The 25,861-nt window shown below is 43.2% G+C and overlaps 1 protein-coding gene across 1 annotated transcript; it reads right to left on the bottom strand.

The window, feature by feature from the left end:
• Window positions 1–549: 549 nt before the first annotated feature.
• On the bottom strand, window positions 550–25,861 carry LOC136579728 (diacylglycerol O-acyltransferase 2-like). The gene is made up of 8 exons (XM_066579790.1): window positions 25,591–25,861; window positions 21,137–21,265; window positions 16,992–17,099; window positions 16,296–16,366; window positions 12,554–12,758; window positions 8,358–8,532; window positions 7,855–8,057; window positions 550–935 (listed from the first exon to the last, which is right to left on the bottom strand). The coding sequence occupies exons 1-8, from the start codon at window positions 25,628–25,630 to the stop codon at window positions 781–783; spliced, it is 1,086 nt and encodes a 361-aa protein (XP_066435887.1). The 5' UTR covers window positions 25,631–25,861; the 3' UTR covers window positions 550–780.

The raw sequence follows: 25,861 nt of genomic DNA on the forward strand, positions 1-25,861 counted from the left end.
GCCAAGATCAGAGTTTTTCCAGGCACTGCTCTGTATCACACAGACAAAAGAAGTGACGAATTTCTGTTATTCCTAATGATTATATTCCTAAAGCATTCTATAACCGGTTTGCATCACTAAGAAGATGTGAAATATATTGGATTTTCAAACTCACAGCATTACAACCTAAACGTCCTAATGAAAATTACAGAAACTGGCTTCTATGTTACTGAGTCCTCAGTCCAGATCCTGAAATTTCCTAACTGGACCCCTTGTGGCCCTCCTAATATCATAACCTAGTAATATTGCATCAACTTAATTTTTGAGCCCTCCAGGCTTCGCAAATACTTATGTATGTATATATATATATATTATTACTTATTTGACTATTTATTCATTCATTGATTTATTACAATTTGTAAGAAAATGTACTTCTACCAAGGCTGATTGCCAGCCAATGTCGTCCCATTTAAACACCTGCAGGGCGAGTGAGCAAGCATCAGATTATATCAGAATTAGCATTACGATATATATATATATATATATATATATAGTATATGTGTCAGCAATAGGCAGTACAGGCATATTTAGAATTCTCATACTGTTATGTTGTGTCTTTAAACACGGCACTGTATACCCCCCTAGGTCTTGTACATAATATGTCTCCAAAGATACACACGAATAGGTCAAGTATCCTCTTTTGGTAATGTGTCCATGCTTATTCCTCTAGTACGCCCTCATGCGGTCAGTGTAATTTACATCGGAGACTCACACTAATTCACAAGGTCATTCCAGTGATTGTCACAAGATGCGCAGCTCGGCATTCTCTCCTAGTCCATACTTGGTCTTTTGCTCATGGAAAAGTTTTAGCAAAGAACATTTGTACATGTTGTGATATCGCGCCACAATCTCTGGGCTTGGGTTCTGTATCTGGGGCACAGTGACCGGCTCTCCAACTATGGAAAATACAGGAAAAGCAAAAGAGATTGAGAACATTCCTAAAACAAAAAAATGTACTAGGCTATGTCATGAAAGTTTTGACTTCAACCAGAGAGTTTTCCTAGATTTGTTCTTATTCACCTTATTAATGCAAAACTTCTATTTCAAAGGTGTTTGTTCATTCCTTAGATTGTGAATAATACCTGATAGGGAACTTCACAGAATCAGTGGAGAAAACCACTCTGCATCCGTCAGTAACATAGTATGTTAGGCCAAAAACAGACATATGTCCATCCAGTCCAACCTTCCAGAGGAAGGCAAAAAAAGCCTAATGAGGTAGAAGCCAATTTTCCCCATTTAAGGTAAAAAAAATTCCTTCCCAACTCCAATCTTGCAATCGGAATAATCCCTGGATCAACAACTGCTGTTAAATAATTAGTGACGCTCAAGAAAGGCACCCTTGAACTCTTTCAGTAAGTTCATCATCACCACGTCCTCAGGCAGAGAGTTTGATAGTCTCACTGCTCTTACAGTAAAGAACCCTCTTCTGTGTCGGTGTAGAAACTTCTTTCCTCTAGACGTAAAGAATCCCCCCTTGTTACAGTCACAGTCCTGGGTCAGTTGTAATGTTGCTTCAGTAAAATGTTTCTACCTGGAGAACTTCTTTATCTAAACTGTTCTGATATGGTTTAGGTAAGATGAAAAATCATGGAAAGTTCAAGTTCAAAACCTCAAATATTTCTACAATAATAATAATAATCTTTATTTGTATAGCGCCAATTTATTCCGCAGCACATTTGATGCATAGGGGCTCGGTCAGGATGGGGTGGGGGTATGGGGGCAGGGAGTTACATGATGGGCGTAGTTTGAGGGCAGGGGACTAAAGTCAGGGGAGTTGGCATGCTTCTTTGAAGAGGTGTTTCTTTAGGGCACGTCTGAAGTTCCATGCATCAGGGATAATCTGAATGTTCTGGGGTAGGGCATTCCATAGGGCGTAAGGCGTTCTTGTGAAGTCCTGGAGGTGAACATGTGAGGTTCATATAAGCGGAACGTCTAGTTCGAGCATGTTGGCAGAGCGCAGCGCACGGGTTGGGTGACATATGGACAGAAGGGAGGTAATGAGCTCCATGAGTGAGGGTGATGAGTTTAAATTGAGTTCTGTAAGACATGGGCAGTCAGTGCAGCGACTGGCATAGTGCGGAGGCATCTGAGAAATGGCTGGACAGGAAGATGAGTCTAGCTGCCGCATTAAGTATGGATTGGAAAGGGGAGAGTCTGGTACGGCCAATTAGCAGAAACTTGCTATAGTCGAGTCTGGAATGGTTGAGAGCAACAACAAGAGTCTTTAGTGTGTCCATAGTCAGGAATGTCCAGATTTTTGCAATATTCCTGAGGTGCAGATGGCAGGTTTGGGCCAGAGATTGGATGCGGAGAGTGCAGGAGAGGTCTGAGTCCAATTTGACCCCTAGGCAACGAGTGTGCTGTCTGGGGGATATGGTAATGCCAGCTTCTGATATGGAGATGTTGGGGGGATGTTGGCTGATAAAGGGTGGAAAATCAAGAAGGTCAGTTTTTGAGAGATTGAGTTTGAGAAAAAGGGAGCACATGGTGTTCGAGACAGTGGACGGACAGTCAGAGATGCTTTGGAGGAAAGGTGCAGAGATGTCACGGGAAGAGGTTTATAGCTGGGTGTCATCAGCATAGAGGTGATGTTGGAGGCCAAATCTGTGAATGGTTAGCCTGATTAGAACTGTATAGATAGAGAAGAGAAGGGGGCCCAGTACTGAGCCCTGGGGGACCCCATCAGCGAGAGGAAGTGGAGCCAGTAAAAGAGATGCTGAAAGAGAGGTCAGAGAGATAGGAGGAGAACTAGGAGAAAGCAGTGTCCTTTAGGCCGATAGAGTGGAGCATAGTGAGAAGGAAGTCATGGTCGACAGTGTCGAAAGCAGCGGACAGGTCAAGGAGAATTAATAGGGAGTAGTTGCCCCTCGACTTGGCCGCTATCAGGTCGTTAGACAGTTTTGTGAGGGTGGTTTCGGTCGAGTGGATGGGACGGAAACCGGACTGGAGGGGGTCGAGGAGGAAACTGTCAGAGAGAAAGCGAGTAAGGCGGGAATAGACCAGGCGTTCAATTAGTTTGGAGATGAAGAGGAGGTTAGAGATAAGGACGGTAGTTGGCGGCATCAGTTTGGTCAAGGGTTGGTTTCTTTAGGAGAGGGGATATAATGGAATGTTTGACTGTGGAGGGGAAGATACCAGAGGACAGGGAGAGGTTGAAGATGCTGGTGAAGTGGGTGATGACAGCTGGGGAGAGGGACCGGAGGAGGTGTGAGGGGAGAGGGTCGCTAGCGCAGGTGGTGGGGCGAGCAGCGGAAAGTAATCTGGAGACTTCTTCCTCTGTCATTGGTTGAGTACAGATAGAGAATAGGTGGTGGGTGCAGAGCTGAAAAGGCCGGTATCAGGGCTAGTTGCGCAATGTTTGGGGAATTCTATACGGATAGTTTAAATTTTTTCTTTGAAGTGGGTGGCTAGCTCTCCAGCACTAAGGTTCATCATGGGGCCTGTTTTTTGGGGCTACGAATGGAGTGGAAGGTGTCAAAGAGCTGTTTGGGGTTGTGGAATAGTGAGGAGACGAGGGAGGTGAAGTAGACTTGTTTAGCATGGTGGATGGCGAGGTTGTAGGTTTTAAGCATAAATTTAAAGTGGATGAAGTCCGCAGGCTGTTTGGATTTACGCCACAGCCGTTTGGCACTTATGGAGCACTGCCGGATGAAGCGTGTTTGAGGCATGAGTCAGGGTTGCCATGGTCTGTGGTCGACGGCTCTGGTTATGAGGGGTGCTGCTTTATTCAAGGCGCATCTGAGGGTGGTGGAGTAATGTTTGGCAGCAAGGTTGGGGCATGAGAGTAGAGAAATGCGGGACAGAGAGGACTGTAGGGCCTTGGCGAACTGTTGGGTGTGGACCGTCTGGAGGTTCCTGGAGGTGCAATAGATGGGAGGGTCCAGAGAGATGTTAGGATGCCTAATGGAGAGGAAAAGGAGGCTGTGATCTGAGAGAGGAAGGGTGGGGTTAGTAAAGTGGGAGGCGGAGCAAAGGTGGAGGAAGATTAGGTCAAGAGTGTTACCGTCTCTGTGAGTAGAGGAGTCAGAGAGTTGTGAAAGGCTGAGGGAAGAGGTGAGGGTTAAAAGTTGGGAGGCAGGTGGGTAGATGGGGTGGTTTATGAGGATGTTGAAGTCCTCGAGGATGAGGGTTGGGAGTTCACATGACAGAAAATGGTGGAGCCAGGCAGCTAAAAGGTCCAGGAACAGGCGAGTGGAGCCCGGGGGCCGGTAGATAACTGAGACCTGTAAAGGGAGTGGGCGGAAGAGTCAAAGGGTATGTACTTCGAAGGATGAGAAGGTGAGGGAGGGAGCTGGGGGAATAACCTGGAAGGTGCAATTTGGCAAGAGGAGAAAACCTACTCCTCCTCCGCACATGTCGCCCAAACTGGGGGTGTGGGAGAACTGCAGGCTATCGTAGGATAGTGCTTGCGGGGAAGGCATAATCGGACTGATGTATCCAGGTTTCGGTGAAGGCGAGCAGATTTAGGTGCTTGGTGGTGAAGAGGTCATAAAACAATAAAACAAATCATACAGATTTGGCATCATAGTTGAACCAAATCTACAGAGGATTGGACCACTTGTTGACAATGGGGAACTATGTATGGCTAGTATTGTTGGGTGTGGATGGCTTATAGTTATACATGTATAGTTCACATATTTATAACATAAAACCAAAATACAAGGCTGTTCTCTCACTAGGCAATCTCAGCATTTCTCAATAACATTTAATTTTTGTCTGATTCTCTATGAAAATTGACCTATATTTAGTTTGTATATTGCAAAACAAGGTCTGCTTAGTGCTTCTTCTGAAAATTGCCCCTCCAGCCTCCAAGCATTTTTGTTTGTGAGTCTACATATTGGGAAAGACATCTGAAAATGTGACATATAGACATGTGACAATAGAGATGAGCGAGCACCAAAATGCTCGGGTGCTCGTTACTAGAGCCGAGCTTTTTGTAATGCTCGAGAGCTTGTTTCGAGTAACGGACCCCATTGTAGTCAATGCTCACCCATGCTCAGAAGCTGCCTGAATTGCTGCTGCCGGCGGCTCCATTGAAAACAATGGTCTGCCTGCACCCCTGAATTGTTTTTCATGGAGGGCTTTACATATAAGCCCTTCCCTGAAAAACAATCATTTTAGTGTAAAAAAAACCCAACAAAACTTATTCTCCGTCGCTGCTGTGTCCCCCGCGGGGATGAAGAACACATCTGCCGCATGTGACAGATGTTTCCTTTATCCCCGCTAGTAAAAAGAATTCCCTGCTGCTACATCTGCCACATCTGTGACAGATGCAGCAGAGGAATTCTTCAATTTCCTACCGCAGCTGTCACACATGACAGCTGTGGTACAGGATCCTGCTGCCCGCACCCTGTCATTGGTTTTCAGAAAAGGGCTTTAAACATAAGCACTTCCCTGAAAAACCTGTAAACGTACAGTAAAAAACAAAAAAAATACATACTCACCTCCCTTCAGCTGCCTGGGCTTAGCCGCGACTTCCCTGCGCTGTCCCCGACTCTGCAGTCCTGATCTATCAGCAGGCGGGGATTTATCCCCGCCTGCTGATAGATCAGGACTGCAGTGCAGAGCCGGGGACAGCGCAAGAAGTTGTGGGGAGGAGAGAGAAACATGTGGGGAGGAGAGGGACAAAATTTTCTTGAGCACCAACGTGGTGCTCGGCTCGAGTAACGAGTACCTCGAGTATGCTAATACTCGAACGAGCATCAGGCTCGGACGAGCATGCTCGCTCATCTCTAATCTGTAATGGTAGTCACCCCTGTCAATTGTTTGAGGTTTATTGCTCAATACATGACCATTTAGTAAACCTCACAAGAAGAAATCTGTGTCAGCTCTGTTGATCTTGGTGGCCACAGATTTTTATAAATCAATTGGTCACCAAAATAACTTTTAATTTCCCTCATGCTTGCAGTAGATGTGTGGCACATTGCAACATGCTGTTAAAAGTAACTTTCTGGTAATTCATCTCAAATTTTTTCATCAATTTATGAATAGCGGATTTTGCGGGTCCACTTTCTTCACTATACTCATTCCAGAATGCCCTTTGACATTGTTTAAATGAACCCATTTGCCAGTATTCCTGAACAATAACCACATGCTGTTCAACGAGGTACATATTTGTGGCACACTGAGTCAAAGGCTTGGTTGGCGGTTGCATCTCAACATCACAGCTACTGTCCACTTCATCGGAAGGTGTGATGGTTTGATAGACATAATTTTTGTCTATGTCAATTTTTATAGGGAACCATACGAAAATTTTAAAGTTATCAAGGAAGGATGTTTGGGTTTCCTAGCAAGAGAATCACTGTGTATAACCTATCTCATGTTATTGAAATGGTAACTGCGCGTTATTGACTATGGGGTGAATATCAAATGACTATACAATGTCGGGAAAGTTTACGAAAGCGTTTTCTAACTTGCAAACTCACAGTGACAGGAGATGCAGCTGAAGATGCAGAATAAAAAAAACCTTCGAACCAAACCTTATGAGAACATTGAATCATTACTACCAGTGAAAGAAGAGTGATCATATAGACCATTTACATAAATGACCTTCTACCCAGTTGGGGGCTAATTTATTAGCTCTTGCCACATCAACAAGCTTCCACTTATTTGTATAGAATTTCCTGCAGTGTTAGGGCTCAGTCAGAGGAACGATTTGTTTTTGCGCGCCTATGTGCGCAAAGAAAATTGCATCTATAAGAACCATTGTTTTCCTATGAAGTGTTCACATTTGCGTTTTTTAGAGGCTCAAAATACTTGTACTAGCAAAAGATAGGACAGGCGTGTCTTGAATGTGCGCCGGTAAGGTCTGTGCTGCGCATAAAGACAGAGGTGACAGAGGCCTAGGGGACTCCGGGAGTGTTCCGTTAATCCCTGCAGGGAGTCCCCTCATCACTGAACACTGTAACAGCACAGTGGTGAGGGGTCTGCAGCAGGGACAAAAGAATCCCCTGTCACAGCTGTCACAGAGGACTGCAATGCTATCCCATTGCTTTCAATGGGGCCGGCGCTGCTGCCACCCCATTGAAAGCAATGGGATGAAGGCAACCCCTGCAGCATTGATTTTCGGTGTGAGAGGCAGGGGGGTGGCTTAAAATATAAAACCTACTCCAAAAATCATCCCTAGCTATTAGAAAAAATAAATAAAATGTAACTCACCTAAAAGCATTGTCCGGCTCTTCTCCCCGTCCCTGGCAGTTTTCATCTGTATTCTGGTGGCCGGGAATTGAAAAATTCCCACCTCCAGAAAGCACTGCCTCTGATTGGGTGAGCGCTGTGACCAATCAGAGGCAGCGGTCAACCATTTATTGAATGACGGCACCTTGAGGTCCTTTTAGACGAGCCAATTCTCATTTGAATGAGTGAAAAAGCGAGTGACGTCATTGCTAGCTTGTTCGCTCTCTTGCAGTCTATTTAGACAGCCAGTTACATCGTAGGTTCATTCGAATGAGAATCGTTCTGTCTTTCACATTCACTGGAAAAATGTGTACACTGCGGAGCCTTATGCATTCACGAGCTGCTGGCTCCCCCACCGACCTATCAGTAATTTTCAGCTTTCTCCCCGTGCACACTACAGGGAGCAATCTGTCCATTAGCCATGGGAGAGCCATATGAGGACTCTATGCTGATCTTGCTCTGTAGTTGATTAACAGTGATTCTGTGAAAACTACTGCAAGAAAATAGTAAATTAGTTAGCACTGCAATCTGGGTCTTTGTCACTAGTTTATGTTGCTCTCAGGTAGGGCAGCATAAACCTGTTCACAGATTCTCTTTAAGACTGAGAACATTAATTCCTTCTGCAATGCTAAGACTTACCCACAGTTGTTAGCGGCCTGGAGTAAGGAATGAACCCCTTCGATGCAGAAGATGTTAAGCCACGACCATAGAAAAAACATGGAGCAAAACCAAAAATTTTCTGGAACTTGCACTGAACTGCACGAAGAAAACTCCCTTCTGAGAAATGGACTTGTTGGTACAGATCAGTCTCCCCAAAGGAAAAAGATGGAACCAGGTCGGCCCTATATTGAGATACCAACACAAGGACAATCAGAACAAGTGAAATGATAGATTGAATTGTTTAGTGTTTCAGGCAAAAAAGTAATGAAATTTGATACCAGAGGAAAATTAAGTACTGTTTTTAGGCTTAAACTATCAGAGAGGACTAGTAGCTTAATTCAATACATAAGTGCCCACTATGAAAGTATTGAAGAAAGTCATAAAGTTCTGCTCTGGTATTTATTTTTTTTTACCAAGATAACAAAATAGGGTTTAATTCCTAATTTTACATAAAAGTTCCTGCGGTATGGTTCAGTACTGACCCATGCTCAAGTGCCAGTCGCACAAAGCCATGCCGTCTACTTAGGATCAGCGTTGTGACTTCAGTTTGATAGGTCATTGACTCAGCGGCTCCACCTACTACTATAACAACTGCATTGCCACGGCCCTTCTGCGATAGAACGTATCCTATTGATTTTCGATTCACTGGGCACAATCCTAAAAGGAGACAATGGGGTTAGAAAGTTACAGCTTATGTTGAATGGAGGGATGTTAAGACTATGAGTACATTTTTATGTTTGTGTTAATATTTTGGCCTTCATCTAATTTTAGAGTAAGGATTTGGTATATGAATGTGCTCTTCAAAAACGTCATCCATACAACCTACCAGAAATGTTCATATAATGCTATAAAATCCACCCGTTATCACAATATTTTAATATCTGAATTTGAGTCCTGGGTACACTTGAAATGTACATTAAACATTTCCAATAAAAAAAACAAACATGGGATTGCGAACAGGGGTGGGATTCAGATGGTTCTTCCAGACTGGTTAGAATGACAGGCAGTTCCCAAAACTGGGTAGAGCTGGGGTGCCAATCAGGACGTCTTTTTCTTAAGTGAATTGTATCTGCCTCTTTAAGACACAGATAGAATTGTCTATGACAGCAACGTTCAAGGAAGCCCCACTCGGCTTCCTGCTCTACCTCTTAGTGCCTTCTCTGTAATGTGGGAAGTACAGTGATGTCATCACGACACATGAGTTGTTCCGTAGGATCATGGACTGTAGAGGTGAATGCAGTGAATAGAGTAGTGGGAGCATTATGCTTATGAATTACTAAAGGGATAGTGTGGCTTGTTAATTACTAAGGGGGCAGTGTGGCTTATTACAACAGGAACAGTATGGCTTATTACTGAGCAGATACTGCGGCTGATTATTAAGGGGGACGGTATGGCTTACTGCAAAGTAACAGTGTGGCTAATTAATTAGTAAGGAAAATCTTGTTTGTGAACTAACAACTCCCAGCATTTATTTACCATTGTTAAAGGGGTTCTGACATTAGAAAACAAAACTTCTATACTCACCTATTCCTCCCCCGTAGGTCTTTTTACCACATCTTCTCCCTACCAATCTTCCCCTGTCTCCTGCAATCCCACCAAGTCACTTCATCTTTCAGCCGACCAATTCTTCTTCTGGTGACAAAGTGTCCATTCCCTGCAGTCTTCTTCCTGCAGGGCAATGTATGCTATGTCACTAGTGATGTAGCATTCATAGCCTAGCAGGGAGTGCTGAGCTATTGCAGAGACTGTGCATGCACGATGTCTCTCTGCAATAGTATTTGAACTCTCGCGGCAGAATAGCGCACATGCACAGCCTCGGACATAGATCGTCATTCCTTCCTAGGCAGTATACGTTATGTCACTAGTGACATAACCTTCACTGACCTGCCGGAAGAAGAAGAAATGCTCCATAAAAGAAGAGGATCTGGATGGCTTGCGGTGAGATGTTCCGGGGACTGGTGAAGATCAGCAAGAAGAAGATGCAATAAGAGGACTGCCTGGGGAGGAATAGGTGAGTATTGATATATTCCTTTTTATGACAAAACCCCTTTAAAGGGGTTGTCTCGTGGCAAACATCAAAATTTTACCTTACCCCATTCCCCCTGTCACCCCCCTGGCATAAAATAGCAATTTAAAGCGGTTTTTAAGCCGCTTGCTACTCACCGATCCGACGAAATATGAAATTTAAAAAATCTTCTCCCTAAGATGGCCGCCGGTCCTTTCCCAGGGATGCACTGCTGCTTTCTCCCATGGTGCACCGCGGGTCTTCTCCCATGGTGCACCATGGGCTCTGTGCGTTCCATTGCCGATTCCAGCCTCCTGATTGGCTGGAATCGGCACACGTGACAGGGGCGGAGCTACGCGATGATGCGTAGAAGGGGGCCGAGCCAGAACGCCGCTCGTGCCGGACCGAAGAGAAGCCAGAAGACCCTTCTGCGCAAGCGCGTCTAAAAACGCCAGAAGACAGCAGAATTAGACGGATCCATGGAGACGGGGACACTAGCAACGGAGCAGGTAAGTGAATAACTTCTGTATGGCTCATATTTAATGCACGATGTATATTACAAAGTGCATTAATATGGCCATACAGAAGTGTATAACCCCACTTGCTGCTGCGAGACAACCCCTTTAAGGGTGGATTCACACAAGCGTGTTTATGTGCATACAATTATGCGCACTAAAACACGCGCCTATTAGAACCATTGGTTCCGTATGGTGTGTTCACATGTCCGTGTTTTACAGGCTTGCAAACGCACATACCTGCAAAACATAGGACATGCATGCACCATAGTTCTGTGGTGAGTGTCAATATTCCCCAGCGGTTAGTCCCCTTGTCACTGAACACTATGACAGCACTGTGACAGTGTTCAGTGACAAGCGAACTCCCCGCGGGCAGTAAAAAATCCCCTGCCATAGCCGTGACAGCTGTGGCAGAGGATTTCTTCATCCCTGCAGGGAGTAAAGCATCCTCTGTCACAGCTGTCACAGCTGTGGCAGAGGATCGCGATGTTCTCCCATTGCCTTCAATGGGATTGGCGCTTCTGCCATCCAATTGAAAGCAATGGACTGCTGGCTAGCCCTGCAGGAATTTTCGGGGAAGGGCTTTAAATATAAGCTCTTCCCTGAAAAATCATCCCTAGAATGTCATAAAAACAGGAAAAAAAGTTATACTCACCTCTCCTCAGCTGCCAGGGCTCAGGCGTGTCCAGCCAGTCTGTCTTGAATTCAATGAATGGCCAGGTGCTGCCTGTGATTGGCTAAGTGCTCAGCCAATCAGATAAAGCCCTTTCAGCAGCCGGGGATTTAAAATCCCCGCCTGCTGAAAGAGCTTCAGAGCAGTGCAGGGAGAGACAGGCTGGACTCGTTTGAGCACCAGTAGCTGAGGAAAGGTGAGTATAATTATTTTTTTCGTTTTTAACATATTCTAAGGATGATTTTCAGGGAAGGGCTTATATTTGAAGCGCTTTCCTGAAAATCCCTGCAGGGCTTGCCAATAGCCTATTGCTTTCAATGGGACTGCAGAAGTGCCTATTGAAAGCAATGGGAGGTGAGTATATATATATATATATATATATTTTTTTTTTTTTTTTTTTGCACAAACAAGAATGATTTTCAGGGAAGGGCTTATATTTAAAGCCATTCCCAGAAAATCACTGCAGGGGTTGCTGGCAGTCTATTGCTTTCAATGGGCACGGACCTGCATTCATGCGTGTTTGTGCACGTACGTGGGTGTGCAGTTTTGTGTGCACCTATGTACGGCACACGCACACGCTCCTGTGAATGAACCCTAAGGCTATAATGAGATGTGTAATTTAACATGGTACAAACGTATATAGGAGGGGCTAACCTGATTTTGCAATTTATATCTTTATAGATGTTAGTTCTGTTGCTATATTTATGTACTGAGCTTGGTTCTGGTGCTGTGGTTACATTATCAGCTTGGTTCTAGAGTTGTATTTATGTAATGAACTTTGTTCCAGTTTCAATGATTATGTTATTACATTATAGATTGCATTATTTAGACTTTTGTAGTTGTTTTATTTCATTAAAGGGGTATTCCCATCTCAGGAATTCTATTTCAATGTGTTCAAAAGTGCAAAATAATGCACTCACCCATCAGATATTTATTACCAAAATGCTCTGTTCTCCAGATATTGCAGATGGTGATTCCTCTGTTCTCTGGTTGTTTGCTCTTCTTTGGGAGCAGAGAAGTGCACTTGTTTTATCTACATCTGACAGCCGGGATCTCAGGAAAGCATGCGCATTAGCTGTCGGCCAACCCTTGTGCTCTGCTACTTCCTTCCATAGAAGATGTGGTCTGTTTCCCTGGCCATAAGCAGTAAACAACCAGAGGGCAGAGGAATCAATAGCTGCAATATCAGGAGAATGGAGCATTTTGGAAATAAACATCTTATGGGTTAGTGCATTTTTTTTCAGTTTTGAACAGATTGAAATAGGATTCCTAAAATGGGAATACCCCATTCATTTAGGAATAACTTTCTACAGCACTCCATTCCGCAACCATTTTGCATATTTTAGTCAGTTAAGTAGGAAAGAAAGAAAGAAAATTTAAATCCCACCTCTCGTTCTAAGCTCTTTGCAACCTATAAAACATTATTGTGTCATAATGTAATGCCAACAGTATAAAAGTAAGGATGAAAGATTAGATTTAACTTACCTCCACTCATCATGTATTCTCGTAGTATGGGCAATCGAAAGTTTCCTGCAAGTGTAGCCAAATGAGGTCGAATTCCAGGGAATTTCTGAGAGAATCCAGTAGACTCTGTGACAAAATTACAAAATGCTCCAATGCACAGAATCCCATGAGGATGTGAACCAATAATATAATTACGGCCTGGAGGAAGATTGTGTGTCTTCACAAGCTGTTCAAAGGGAACAATAGAACGAAAAAAAATGTCACATACTTCAGACCCATTAGACCAAGCTTCCTGAGTCTTAAAAGTTTCCTGCTAGATTTTAGGGAATGTGACTGAGAACATGGCTGTATTTCAGGCCAATGTTCATAACTGCTTTTACAGTGACCCTTTTAAGTTATAACGGCCTCAGGAAACAATATTTTCAACTGGCCGGCACTTGTAACTGCAGGCATGGCTCTCATCGAAATAACTGGGAGCTGTGCCTGCAGTTACACGTGCCGGCCACTATAAGGAGGTCGGCGCGGAGGCTTCTACTTTGACCTCTGTGTTATTGCGCCGCTGACACCATACACCCGCTCAGCTGATAAGTCGGGGTCCTGAGCTGCAGACCCCAGCCGATTAACTATTGATGATCTATCCTGATGATAAGTCATCAATAGTAATTCCCTGGATAACCCATTAAAGACAACCCCGATGCAGGGGTTAAAATAGAACACCGGACAGCGCTTACCTGAATCCCCGCGCTCCGGTGACTTCTTACTTACCCGGTGAAGATGGCCGCCGGCATCTTCTCCCTCCATGGACCGCAGGGCTTCTGTGCGGTCCATTGCCGATTCCAGCCTCCTGATTGGCTGGAATCGGCACGTGACGGGGCGGAGCTACACGGAGCTACACGGAGCCCCATTGAGAAGATAAGAAGACCCGGACTGCGCAAGCGCGTCTAATTTGGCCCTTAGACGGCGAAAATTAGACGGCAACCATGGAGACGAGGACGCCAGCAACGGAGCAGGTAAGTGAATAACTTTTGATAACTTCTGTATGGCTCATAATTAATGCACAATGTACATTACAAAGTGCATTAATATGGCCATACAGAAGTGTATAGACCCACTTGCTGCCGCGGGACAACCCCTTTAAATTAAAATTTCTTCAATTTGTATTGTATTTGGATGACATTTAGGAGGCTTCAGAACCATTGAGTTATGGTTTCAACATACAATACATTCCAAATACAATGGCCATCCTGGAACCTATTAATATTGTATGTTGAGGGACCACTGTACAGCCCTGGCTGTATAACAAACAGAATTATGACCCAGTTTAGAGATGTTTCTAGGAAAGTTTTATATTACATACATAATATTTACGGTGGCTTATTGTTAAGCTGTGTGCTTTTGTTCTCTATGCATTGCTGCCTTATGAGATTTCTAGTGCTTTTACTACTTTGCTTTACAATATGTTGAGAAAAGTATAAGGGACAAACAAAGAGGCCTTAGTCAGACGGGCGTTTTTTGCCGCGATTTGCGCATGCGCATGCGTCCGGCGATTTTATAAAACCATTGCTTTGCAATGGTATCGGACACATGAGCGCTTTTTATGCGCTCGTCCGATAAATTATAGAACAGAAATCGCAGATCGCACCTATCTGCGATCTGCGATTCCTGTTCTCTTCTCTATATGCGCTCAATGGGGCCGGCGGCAGCAGCGCCGACCCCATTGAGAACATATAGAAGACAAATCATTCTTCTCTGCCACAGCTGCAACAGCTGTGGCAGAGAAGAACGATGTTTGCCCATTGAATTCAATGGAGCCGGCAATACAGCCGCCTCCATTGAAAGCAATGGGCTGCCGGCGAGCGCAGGATGAATTGTCGAGAAGGGCTTAAATATATAAGCCCTTCCCTGCAATTCATCCAGAAATGTGTTAAAATAAAAAATATATACATACTCACCTGCTCCCGGCAGCCGGAGTTCCGTGCGGCCGTACTGCAGTGGGTGTGAAGGGGGTGTGAGTCAGACCTGTCCCATGATTGGCTCAGCGCTGAGCCAATCAGGGGGCAGGTCTGACTCACACCCCCTTCACACCCACTGCAGGCCGGCCGCGCGGAACTCCGGCTGCCGGGAGCAGGTAAGTATATATATATTCTTTATTTTAACACTTTTCTGGATGAATTGCAGGGAAGGGCTTATATATTTAAGCCCTTCCCGACAATTCATCCCACACTCGCCCGCAGCGCATTGCTTTCAATGGAGCGGGCTGTATTGCCCCTCCATTGAATGCAATGCGCTGGACAGCTCCGGCCAGTTTCTAATGAAACGCGGCCAGGAGCAGATTTTCGGGCGATTTTCGGGCACCGGTCACACGATTTGCGGATGCGCATCCGTCATGCGATCCGCAAATCGCGTGAAAAAACGCCCGTCTGACTAAGGCCAGAAGGTGATGAAATTCGATTTTATTCAATTTTCGTTGACCTGCCTTTGGCCTCCATGACTGCAGTAACGCTCCTAGGCCGCTTTCCACTAAATTGTGATAGATGTGTGGAAGGATTTGCTTCCATTCCTAGAAGAGAGCTGATACTGATACTGATGTAGGGGATGATGGACGTGTTGGATGTGAGTGGATACAGCGTTCTAGTTGTCCCAAAGATGCTCGATGGGATTGAGATTCAGACTTCGGGCTGGCTAATGAAGTTTGCAGACGTTCTGCTCCTTAAACCAAGCCTCAACACTCCATGCTGTATGACATGGTGCTCGGTTATGTTGGTAGAGACATGGAGCTATACCAAAATATTTGTACAGGGTAGGTAATGCCACACTGTTCAGAATGTCTCTGTACTCATTGACGTTGAGGGTGGACTTCACTAAATGCCAAGCAGATACATTCCTGCACCACAACAGAACCTTCTCCGCACTCCACAGTCGGGACGATGCAGTAGAATGGAAAATGCTCTCCAGTCAACTACCACACTCAAGTGTGGCCATCCGATCGGACGATAGTGTCCTGTGATTCAGCGATCCACAACACTCGCTTCCACTCATTTACAGTCCGACGGTCCAAGCACCATGGCGGCGGCCTCTGTGCATTCACTGCTGTGACGTTAGGCTTGTGTGCAGCCATTCGTCCATGGTAACCCTTCTCATGCAGTTCCCTACAGATGGTTCTGGTGTTAATGGATATTCCAATGGCCCGTGAGACCTCCTGAGGGAGTGCTTCAGCAGACTGGGTGCATGATGCCTTCACAGCTCAGCCAAGGCTTCGTTATCCACATTTACAAGGTCACCTCAAACGTAGCTGCACTGCACACAATGGATGTTTTCCATTTCCGAATAATATTGCCAACAATAGACTTTGAAAGCTCCAAAATCGATGTCTGTACTGATTGGCTGCTCATTTGATATCCCACCACCATACCCTATGGGAAGTCTGTCAGCTCTACACCTCTTGGCATTCTGATGGTTTCTGTACTGGGGTTTACCTGTGTGATAACTCTCCTTTATACCTAATGCTCACATATCCAATGTGCATATCCCTTTCACCTGACAGCACAGGATTGGTGGGGGTTCCAGTACTTTTGTCAATATAATGTATTTCATGGAATCTAAAAAAGTAATAAATACTAAATAAAACAAATGTGTACGTTGTGGTACTCATCATGGCTTGCATGAAAACTGTAGCTTGTTTGACAATTAAAGACTTCAAAGTTTGTTTTCATAGTATTCGAGATATTCATTTGTCAGTTCACATTTTTTACGGAAATTTTACCTTTATAGGAAAATAATCCCGAAAATGGTTCCAGACAGACCAGCTCCGCACCCATTCACTACGTCGACCCCCTATAGAATATCAAAGAATAGTCACTTTCATAGATGACATTATTTTACCCCTTCCAACCCTCTCTCCTCTTTTTGCTTTCTGTATTCTCTATCCCACCTCATATTTTTTACTAATATGTAACAGGCTCTGTGACAGCTAATTGTTTACTGAGATTGAGTTGAATCTGCCCATTTTACAAGTGGCAGCTCATACTCAGCAGTGAACACAGCAACCTCTGCTCCGTCATCTTTCGGATGGGTGGGAGTTCATTGATCTAACCTCAACTGATCAACAGGTAATGGCATATCCTAGCAATATATCATGACAGTCTAAGAATAAAATACTCCTGAAAGGGCAATGAGGACTTTGGATTCAACGTTTTGTTTTATACTAACATAGTATGTTAGGCTGAAAGAAGACAATGTCCATCTAGTTCAGCCTGTTTCCACCCCCTTCCTTGTTGGTCCAGAGGAAGGCAAAAAAATACAATGAGGCAAAAGGCAATTTAGCCCATTTAGTGGCCAAAAATTCCTTCCTGACTCCATAATGGTGGTCAGAATAATCCCTGGATGACTGACATAGTTTCATAAAATGTCATCAAAGAGTTGCTCCATTAATTTATTAACACAATGTCATATTTTGTACCTTTTTCTGGTGTTTCCCAATCAAATACGATCCAGCAGAAATAGATAACAGATATTGGCCATAGATGTGTGAAGAGCAGAAAAATAAATACTACGAGAGCTGTCAATCCTAGTGGGAGAGACATAGAAGAAGGTCTTATAATTAATAGTCTATATATCAGAATTTCTCAGCTCCAGTCCTAAAGCATCTTAAGAAGATATGCATTCGGGATTTCCTTGAATTGTATGCCTCTTATGGGTCATGTAAATCCGTATGTTCAGGCAATGCTTACCTGTAGTTTATATTCCACATCATTTACTGCTTAGTTGTTTCTTGGCTCCATTACAGCTGCAATCTCTATAGGAAATCCTTAAAAGGGGCTTGGAGTTTGATTAAAATAAAGTTTAAAGGAATTTTCGGAGATTTTACACTGATGTCTTATACTTAACATAGACAACCAATGTATGATCAGTGGGGCTGCTACCCCTAATAAGCATCTACGCACTGTATCTGGTTCCATAGTTCATGCCTATTCCCTGGAACGAGCTGAGCTGCAGTACCAGACACGTCCTCACAAGTATGGATTCTCTCTGTCGGGTGGCGGAACTATGGTCAGCACTACTACCCCTGCTTTATTCTGATAGGTGGAAGGACTGGGTGTTGGAACTATGATGAGTCCTTGGGTAGGTATGAGTCAAACCTTTGTACTTTAGATATGAACCTGCCCATCAGAAAGAACTGAAAATTACAGATGCAGGCTATGGGGAAGAAAACTGGAGAAAAATGCAGAACACAAGTCATATAATGGCCAAAAATGGTGTTATTCTTCATTTACAAGGACAGCAGCTGGTCTGCTTTAATGCAGTGGTTTAGCTATAGGGGTCGCATGGATTGCATTTATGGTCCAGTCTTTAAGCTAAGGGGGCCCATGGGCCTCCTCTCCAAATTAACACTGCCTGAACTGTCAGTTTAATTAACCCTTTGCAATCCAATTTTGGATTCAGAGTTTCCTAGGGGGCTTTCTCTTTCTGCCATTACACAATGGCGTCATCTGCTGGCTAGAGACGGTACTGCGGTGTGTGATATGCTGGAGAGGCCCCCGACAACAGAGCGGCCAGTAATTTACAGTAAGAATAGCCTGCCGGACGTCTTCCGACATCAGAGCTGTACAGCCTTCAATCAGAATGTCTGAAGACGTCAGACAGTGGATGGGAAAGGGTTAATGACAACTTTGCAACTTTGCTAAATCCTTACAGCCTCCGTGGCAGGCGTCTTGCAGCAGTCACTGTTTTGCATCTTTATTTGATTTCTTCTGTCTGTTCCAGTCCAGCACTGCAGCCAAAAGAGAATGAATGAAGATACTGCATGGTGCTGGAATGGAGCAGACAGCAGACAGAAGATACAAGACAATGACTGCTTCACAGTGCAGTCTGCAGAGGCTTTAAGAATGAAGCTAAGCTGAATTCTGAAGTTGTGGCTGAGCATGGGGATGATGGAGGAGGTAGTAGATTTCCATTGGGCTGCACTGCCTGATAACTCGGCTGCGTTGTTAACCCTGTCCCTCTGACTGTTCTTGGGCATATGCAAGTACATCCTTTTGGTGGTCCTAAAGGGAATGTGTCATCAGAAATTGACCTATTATATAAATCACATTTTTGTGTTAAACATATTTGTAAGAATTTTTGGTGATTTTTTTTCTATTATTTTTGTCACGAGCTATATATTTTTTCAAATTTGTATAGCATATCTGTAAATGCTATTAACCCTTTCCAATCTAATTTTGGATTCAGGGTTTTATAAAAGGCTTTCTCTTTTTGCTGTTATACAACAGTGCCATCTGCTGGCTAAAGCCAGTGTGTGTGCGCCAGAGAGGCTCCAACAGCAGAGTGGCTGGCAATAAACAGTAAGAATACCCTGTCGGACATCTTCTGACATTAGAGCTGTACAAGCTTCAGTCATAATGTAGGAAGATGTCAGACAGTGGATTGGAAAGGGTTAAATGTAGCTCCCTCAAGATAGACACCCCCATAGTCAGACAACGGAATAAAAAAATCTACAATCAGAAAACAAAAAACAATTAGAAAATGTTTCACTATCTGGTTTTAATTAATACAAAAAAATATTAGTGATATAGTCCCTGTAATGTTGGCTACTAGCCAGCGTGAGGGCATTCTGTGCAGGCGGAGCACAGCGCTACTTGCCCTGTGTCTCTCGTTTACATCAGCGTTGGGGAGGTCCGTTTTCATGCTGTGTTTGGGGAGCAGGAAAACAGAAACCCCTAGCCAAAAGGTTCTGTCTTATGACAAAACTGAATGGTGCCCAACGGACCCCCACTGACTAGAATGAGGTCAGTTTAATTTATGTCCAGTAGTCCGACATTCTGCCGGACTTTACAGGCTGAGATAGCGTTCCTTGCTGTGCTATTTCGCCCTGTTTTCTAGCAGCAATCAGCGACCGAATGGAACCTCCGATGCTGATGTGAACGAACCCTTAAAGTTTGTTGGCTCCGTCCCCTGACTCCCGTTTTGTCGGCTCTCATCGGCCTTTTCTGTCTCCTCTCTGAGCTGGTTCCCACCTGTAACCCTGGATACAGTGACTGGTGAATAAGGAGTCGGTCAGTGGTATTTTGTGCAGCAGTACGGTATTTGTTTGGTGCTGGGAGGTATTTTCTCTGGCAGTGTGGTATTTGTTTGGTACCTCTAGGAGGTATGTTGTGCTGCAGTATGGTATTTGTTTGGTGCTTCTGTGTAGATTTTTAAGCTGCATTTGGTATGTAGTTCTATTTTAGAAGTATTTTGTGCTGCATTGCTCAGAAGGTATGGTACGCTGCTATGGGCTGGTATTTGTGCCACGTGGTGATATTTGAGGCTATACAGTAGTAGTAGAAAAAGTTAGAGAAGTGCTCATCTGTTGGATTTATCCAATAGATAACAGCCAATGATACTTTCAGTTCAAAGAGTAAGCCAAATTGGTCATAGCCCTCACTGTGCGCCACTGTTTTTCCACAAGTGATATTGTATACAGGCTGATCAGAGTTATGTGCCAGGGCTGCTTTTTAATCCCAGTACGGCCCTGGCCCTTAATTTGTGTGTGTAGGGGGGAAACAAAGGGGCCTTTATTACTTTATGGAGGGCATAAAAGGGACAGTAAGGGGGCCTTATTTGTGGGGGCACAAAAGGTGTACTGTCATCTTATGGAAGGCACAGTGGAAGAACTGTTACTTTATTGGAGGCATAGAGGAAGCAATGTTACCTTGTGGGGGACACAACAGAGTCACTTGGGCACTTTTAGTTTGAAGAGGGTACAAAGGGGGCACTATTACTTTATGAAGGACACAAAGGGGACAATACAACTGTGATGCACTAAGAGGGTCGTATTAAGTTGAGGACACAAAGGGAGTTTATCGCTGCACAGAGTCACCAAAAAGGCACTCTAACTACGAGGTATATAGATGTACTATTGTTTTGTGGTTGGCATAAGATTGAATCATTACCATGGGGAGGAATCGTTACTTTATAGGGCACAAACAGGGGTACTAGTTCTATGTATTGGGCACTGAGAGGGCTGATAGTAGCAGAAGGATAGGGAGAGTGTGAAGTGGCAAGTTGTTGCTGAAAAAAATCGTCTTGGCCCAGATAAAGAAAATGAAAATGGACATCAATCAGAGGAAAGGTCACTTGTGACCAAATGGAGGTAACTGCACTGTAATCACTATTACTATGTAGAACTAAAAACAACTACTATTTGATGAATGCATTATTTAGAGGTACACTAGAGCTGAGCTGCTGTATCTGAGCCTGCCATGTTATCAAATTTTCCTTATGTTGTCACTGATATGTGCGTATGTGCATAATATATATGTATTTTTTTTACTGGTGGGGCAAAACATATTTCTTGATCTTGTGACTCTGATCTTTTACGACTCTCTGGTGTTGCCTCGATGGGTCACTTAAGAGACCCAGCAATGCAGCTAAAAGTCACACACAACCATGGCTGATGGCCTGAAGAGGAGGTGCATGCTTGCTTGGGTGGGGGTCCAAGCTAAACTTTTGCACCAGAGCCCATGAGATTTTAGCTACACCCCTTCTTTAATGGAGCTGTAACATCTAAAGACAATTTGACTGAATTGTGCTTTTTGTGGTTCTACTGAAATTCACACAACTTACCCATTAGTAAAAAGGAAAATATCCATTGAATGATAGAGAACAGTTGCATACAGGATCGGAGCTGCTCTTGGGGTGGCGTAATGGCAGCAGATAGAGAATGTAATGCGGAGCGCAGTGTGAGTCTGCTCCCTAAAATGCACAAAGGTTTGAAGAGCACATTTATTAACAACACTATTAGAGTATATATTAATGTGAACATCATAAACATACTGTATATAAAAACTATGAATTCATGAATGGGTGAGTGCTGCCTCTGATTGGCTGAGTGCAGGGACCAATCAGAGGCAGCTCTCAGCTGTCATTCAATAGCTGAGATCTGCCTCTGATTGGTCACAGTGCTCAGCCAATCAGAGGCAGCCCATTTAGCAGGCGGGAATTTTAAACCCCTGCCAGCTGAATACTCCTCAGAGCAGTGCAGGAGAAGAGCTGATTGGATGCGGCTGAGCCCCGGCAGCTAAAGAAAGGCAAGTACTTATATTTAAAGCCCTTCCCTGAAAAACAATAACAGGATGCCGGCAGCTGGATCCCTTACTACAGCTGTCATCTGTCACAGCTGTGGTAGAGAATTCTTTATTCCCCGCAGGGATGAAGAATTCCTTTGCTGCATCTGTCACAGATGTGGCAGGTGCAGCAGGGAATTCTTTTTCCTTGTTGGGATGAAGGAAACATCTGCCGCATGCGGTAGATGTTTTCTTCATCCCCGCGGGGATATGGCAGCGGCAGTCAGGTATTTTTTTTTTTTACACTAAAATGTTTGTTTTTCAGGGAAGAGCTTACATGTAAAGCTCTTCCCTGAAAAACAATTCATGGGTGCCGGCAGACCATTGTCTTCAATGGAGCCACCGGCAGCAGCCGCGGCTCCATTGAAGACAATGCATGCATTCCCTGTGGTGCACGCATGTCCTATTTTTACAGGCATGCACCTGTACAACACGGACATGTGAACACACCATATAAAATGCATTGTTTCTAATAGAAGCGTGTTTTTGTGCGTGCGTATGCACGCACAAAAACACGTTTGTGTAAAGCCACCCTTACTATGTTACTATGATGTATATAAACATATACTGTATAAGTAATGCTGCCATATAACTTATAAATCTTTGTCACCGTAGTACAGGACATACAAAACTGTCTCCATAGAGTACATAAATAACTGCCACCATACAATAAATCTACCAGATAGCATATAAATATTTGCCACTGTACTGCATCTAAAAAAATGTATCCTTAAAATATATTAAAGACTACCCCAATGATCCTGACCTGTTTACCTCCTGTAAACCTGGCCTTAGCTTTGGATCTTGATTTGGCACAGCCTTTTCCACAAATTGTCAACTAGACATGCAAAAAATGGAAGTTAGTGGGTCATGACCTGCAGGTCCCTGGCAGTTAAGGCCATACCCCCTTTGTGGCCTCAGGTATCCCTTGACACATTTCTGCACATTTTATATCCACCAGTAGGAATGTACTTTCATATAGACACATGACAGTACATTATGCATATTTTTTTTTTTAAAGTTAAAAGTAAATGATAAAAATAATAATAATTCATGAATGGGTGAGTGCTGCCTCTGATTGGCTGAGCACAGGGACTAATCAGAGGCAGCTCTCAGCTGTCATTCAATAGCTGAGAACTGTCTCTGATTGGTCATAGTGCTCAGCCAATCAGAGGCAGCCCATTCAGCAGGCGGGGATTTAAAAAAAAAAAATCTCTACTAAAAAATCTAGGTAAATTAAATGTTATCATGCATTTACCCCCCAAAAGTCTGCTAAAAATACTGACACATACAATTAAAAAAATCCCTCAAATAGCTCCATAACTTTAAAAATATTTTTTTTTATGGCTCACAGGCTACAAGGAGACAAAAAAAAATATGTGCTCTGTTTTTAGGGGTTAAAGCTCTTCAATTCTGTATAATAGTTTATCTGTCCAGCTGTCCACAGATCTAACTTAATAATCAAGTACATTTATTGTCATGATACATATAATGATCACACATGATCATTAAATGAATCTGTGTGTTCAAGTTTAGGATAAGGAAATCATTAACAAACAAATCAATTATAATGTAAGTGGCTACAAACTGATCATAGGTAATGGCTTTGAACGCTTTTCACCGAGGCAGTAATTGTCTATATTGAGTATCAAGAAGCCCTTCACAGTTATAGACACATTAAAATAATGATATTTATTCGGATTAGATTAAAATTAGACTAGGGCTTAACATAAACAAAACAACACACAACATGCAATTTCTTATTGTTACTGGATCATATTTGCATATTAGTCTCAATAGAGGAGACTAAGTCACTGTAGAATGACACGAGCCGTAAAGTAAGTCATACGGAGAGAACTATTAGGCAGAACAACAATCGGTCTACCATATGATTCATATAGCTCAGATGCATAAATGGCAGCGTCCAAATTCCACTACTGGACTCAAGGAGGACTAGCTGACACTGTCTGTGTTACTAGATCATGCGTGCAAATACAGTTATTGAGCAACGCTTAATGACTAAATAAGGTCAAAGTACTGTGACACAATAGAAGCACAGTCCCCTGAAAAATAAAGTGGAAATTTAAAAGAGGTTCGGAGGTTCAACGCGTTCCTACGTTAAATATCAACGTTTCGTCAGGAACCTTACACATAATGTTTCCTAGTTGACATTGTAATATATAGCTAGCACCTACGGAGCTGGTTTAGCATGCACCCTCATGGTGAATAAAGAGCCCTAGCTGTATTATGCAGCTATGTATTATGGTCGACCTACCATCAAGGCTGGAGGCGCTATCTCTCCTCTGTCTTGCACCATATCACCTTTATTGAGGTAGTTAGCTGGTTTCTGGGCTCTTAGTCATTTGAACCAGAAGTTGTTTAGGAGTTGAACTTAGGGATAGGGCCTTTCTAACATTCAGCATAGATGCTGGTTGCAGAACATCTCTATTTCTGCTAGAACAGAAGGTCTCTATTGTACCCAGCAGTTCTCCTCCAAAATAATTTTTTAGTTTATCATAACTCTATGCATGGCTCTATTGTGACATTTTGGTACCTAGCCTGCATAATACAGCTAGGGTTCTTTATTCACCACGAGGGTGCATGCTAAACTAGCTCTGTAGGTGCTAGCTATATATCACACATGCCTTTTCGGATCTATTTCATTATGCCTGACGAAGGACCATGAGAGGTCTGAAAGCTTGCTGTAACATCATGTATTTTTGTTAGCCATTAAAAGGTATCACATCTACAAGTTTACATGGTTCCTCCTACTGAGTACAATCCCATAGTGGTAAGTATAATGGCATTCACAGCAGTATTCTTTCTAGCACAAAATGCTGGAAATTAATGGAAACCTGCAAAAACTACTAGTCTCTGTTTCAGCACCTTTCAGTAAAGCAGAGCCCGTTTCCTTTTAAGTCCCGTCCACAGGTGCAGTTTTTGAGATTTTAAATGGAAATCCCAATGGATGGAGATCATAATGAGATGTCAAAAGGCCCTAAGAGACAACATCTATATACACTCTGCTCAGGTCACTTTGGTCTCTGTTGTCCTTGCAACATCCTGACCAATGCCGGTAAGTATTTCTACACACTTTTGATTGAGTTCCAAGGCTAGAAACTATAAACAACAGGGGAGAATTATGAAACTGTCTAAAAGAAAAACTGTCCTTGTTGCCCTTAGTAACCATAGTAATGTCTATGCAAATGTCTATGGCATTCTTGCAGTTTAGCCATATATGAGATTTCACATGAGATACATTTTTTCTTTATTACTTTACCCTATACTCAAGATTAAAATGCCAATCGCCTGCTGTTAAAATATGCTTTCTTGTAGCATCAATCATATATAAAGTTCAGGAAGCCTTATCTAAGGGATCATTCATACTGGTAGTTATATTTCAAATCCACATTTCTTCACATATATATTTATATAACAAATGGGAATGCGGGAAGGGAAGAAAATCCAAAATTCTTTCTTAACGGTAAGGTGGATCCAATAGACACTGTATATGAGCTCATTTAGTTAACATCCACAGTGCAGGAAGGAAGAGAAAGTTAAGCTCTGTTAATGACATCTCCAAGACCTACTTGGAAAATGGTGTTTCAATTAAGGAGATGAGATTGGAAGTGTGAGTTTCACAAGTGCTTTACCTATTAAATAAAGGTACACAAAGCCTGGTTACTGACCAGAGAATTAAATTACAATTCAAAATAAACCTTTTATTTTTCTACTTGGTGTGTTATATTTTATAATACATCATGAATAGAGATCCAAGTATTATATGAAGCAGAGTGATAGGGGAATTGCGGTAATATTCAGTTGATGTAGATATCATTAACATTAAAGGCGTATAGCGATAACTCGATATAGTGCATTGTAGTACATTGTAGTTATGTTATCATAATGCATCAAAAGTTTGCTATATCTATAGATACTTGCTGTAGGACTTACCAGGCAGTTTTCTGGAATATGCAGCTATAATTGTTTTCATGGCTGGGAATGTTAGGGCTTCCTTCTCGTTGTCTCTTTTGGTGAATTCTTAGTCTATTGGTGGGAGAAGTCATCCATGTGCTTGAAAGAAGATGAAGCTGCCCTTGACGGTAACATCCCGGTAAGAAAGATTACAGACTGTGGAGGGTAATTCACAACTTAGATTTTAACTGACATAGAACTACATTACAGCAGAACGCAATTCATGGGCTAGTACTGATTATATGCACCT

Source organism: Eleutherodactylus coqui, chromosome 10 (assembly GCF_035609145.1).
Source record: "Eleutherodactylus coqui strain aEleCoq1 chromosome 10, aEleCoq1.hap1, whole genome shotgun sequence".
Taxonomy (NCBI): Eukaryota; Metazoa; Chordata; class Amphibia; order Anura; family Eleutherodactylidae; genus Eleutherodactylus; species Eleutherodactylus coqui.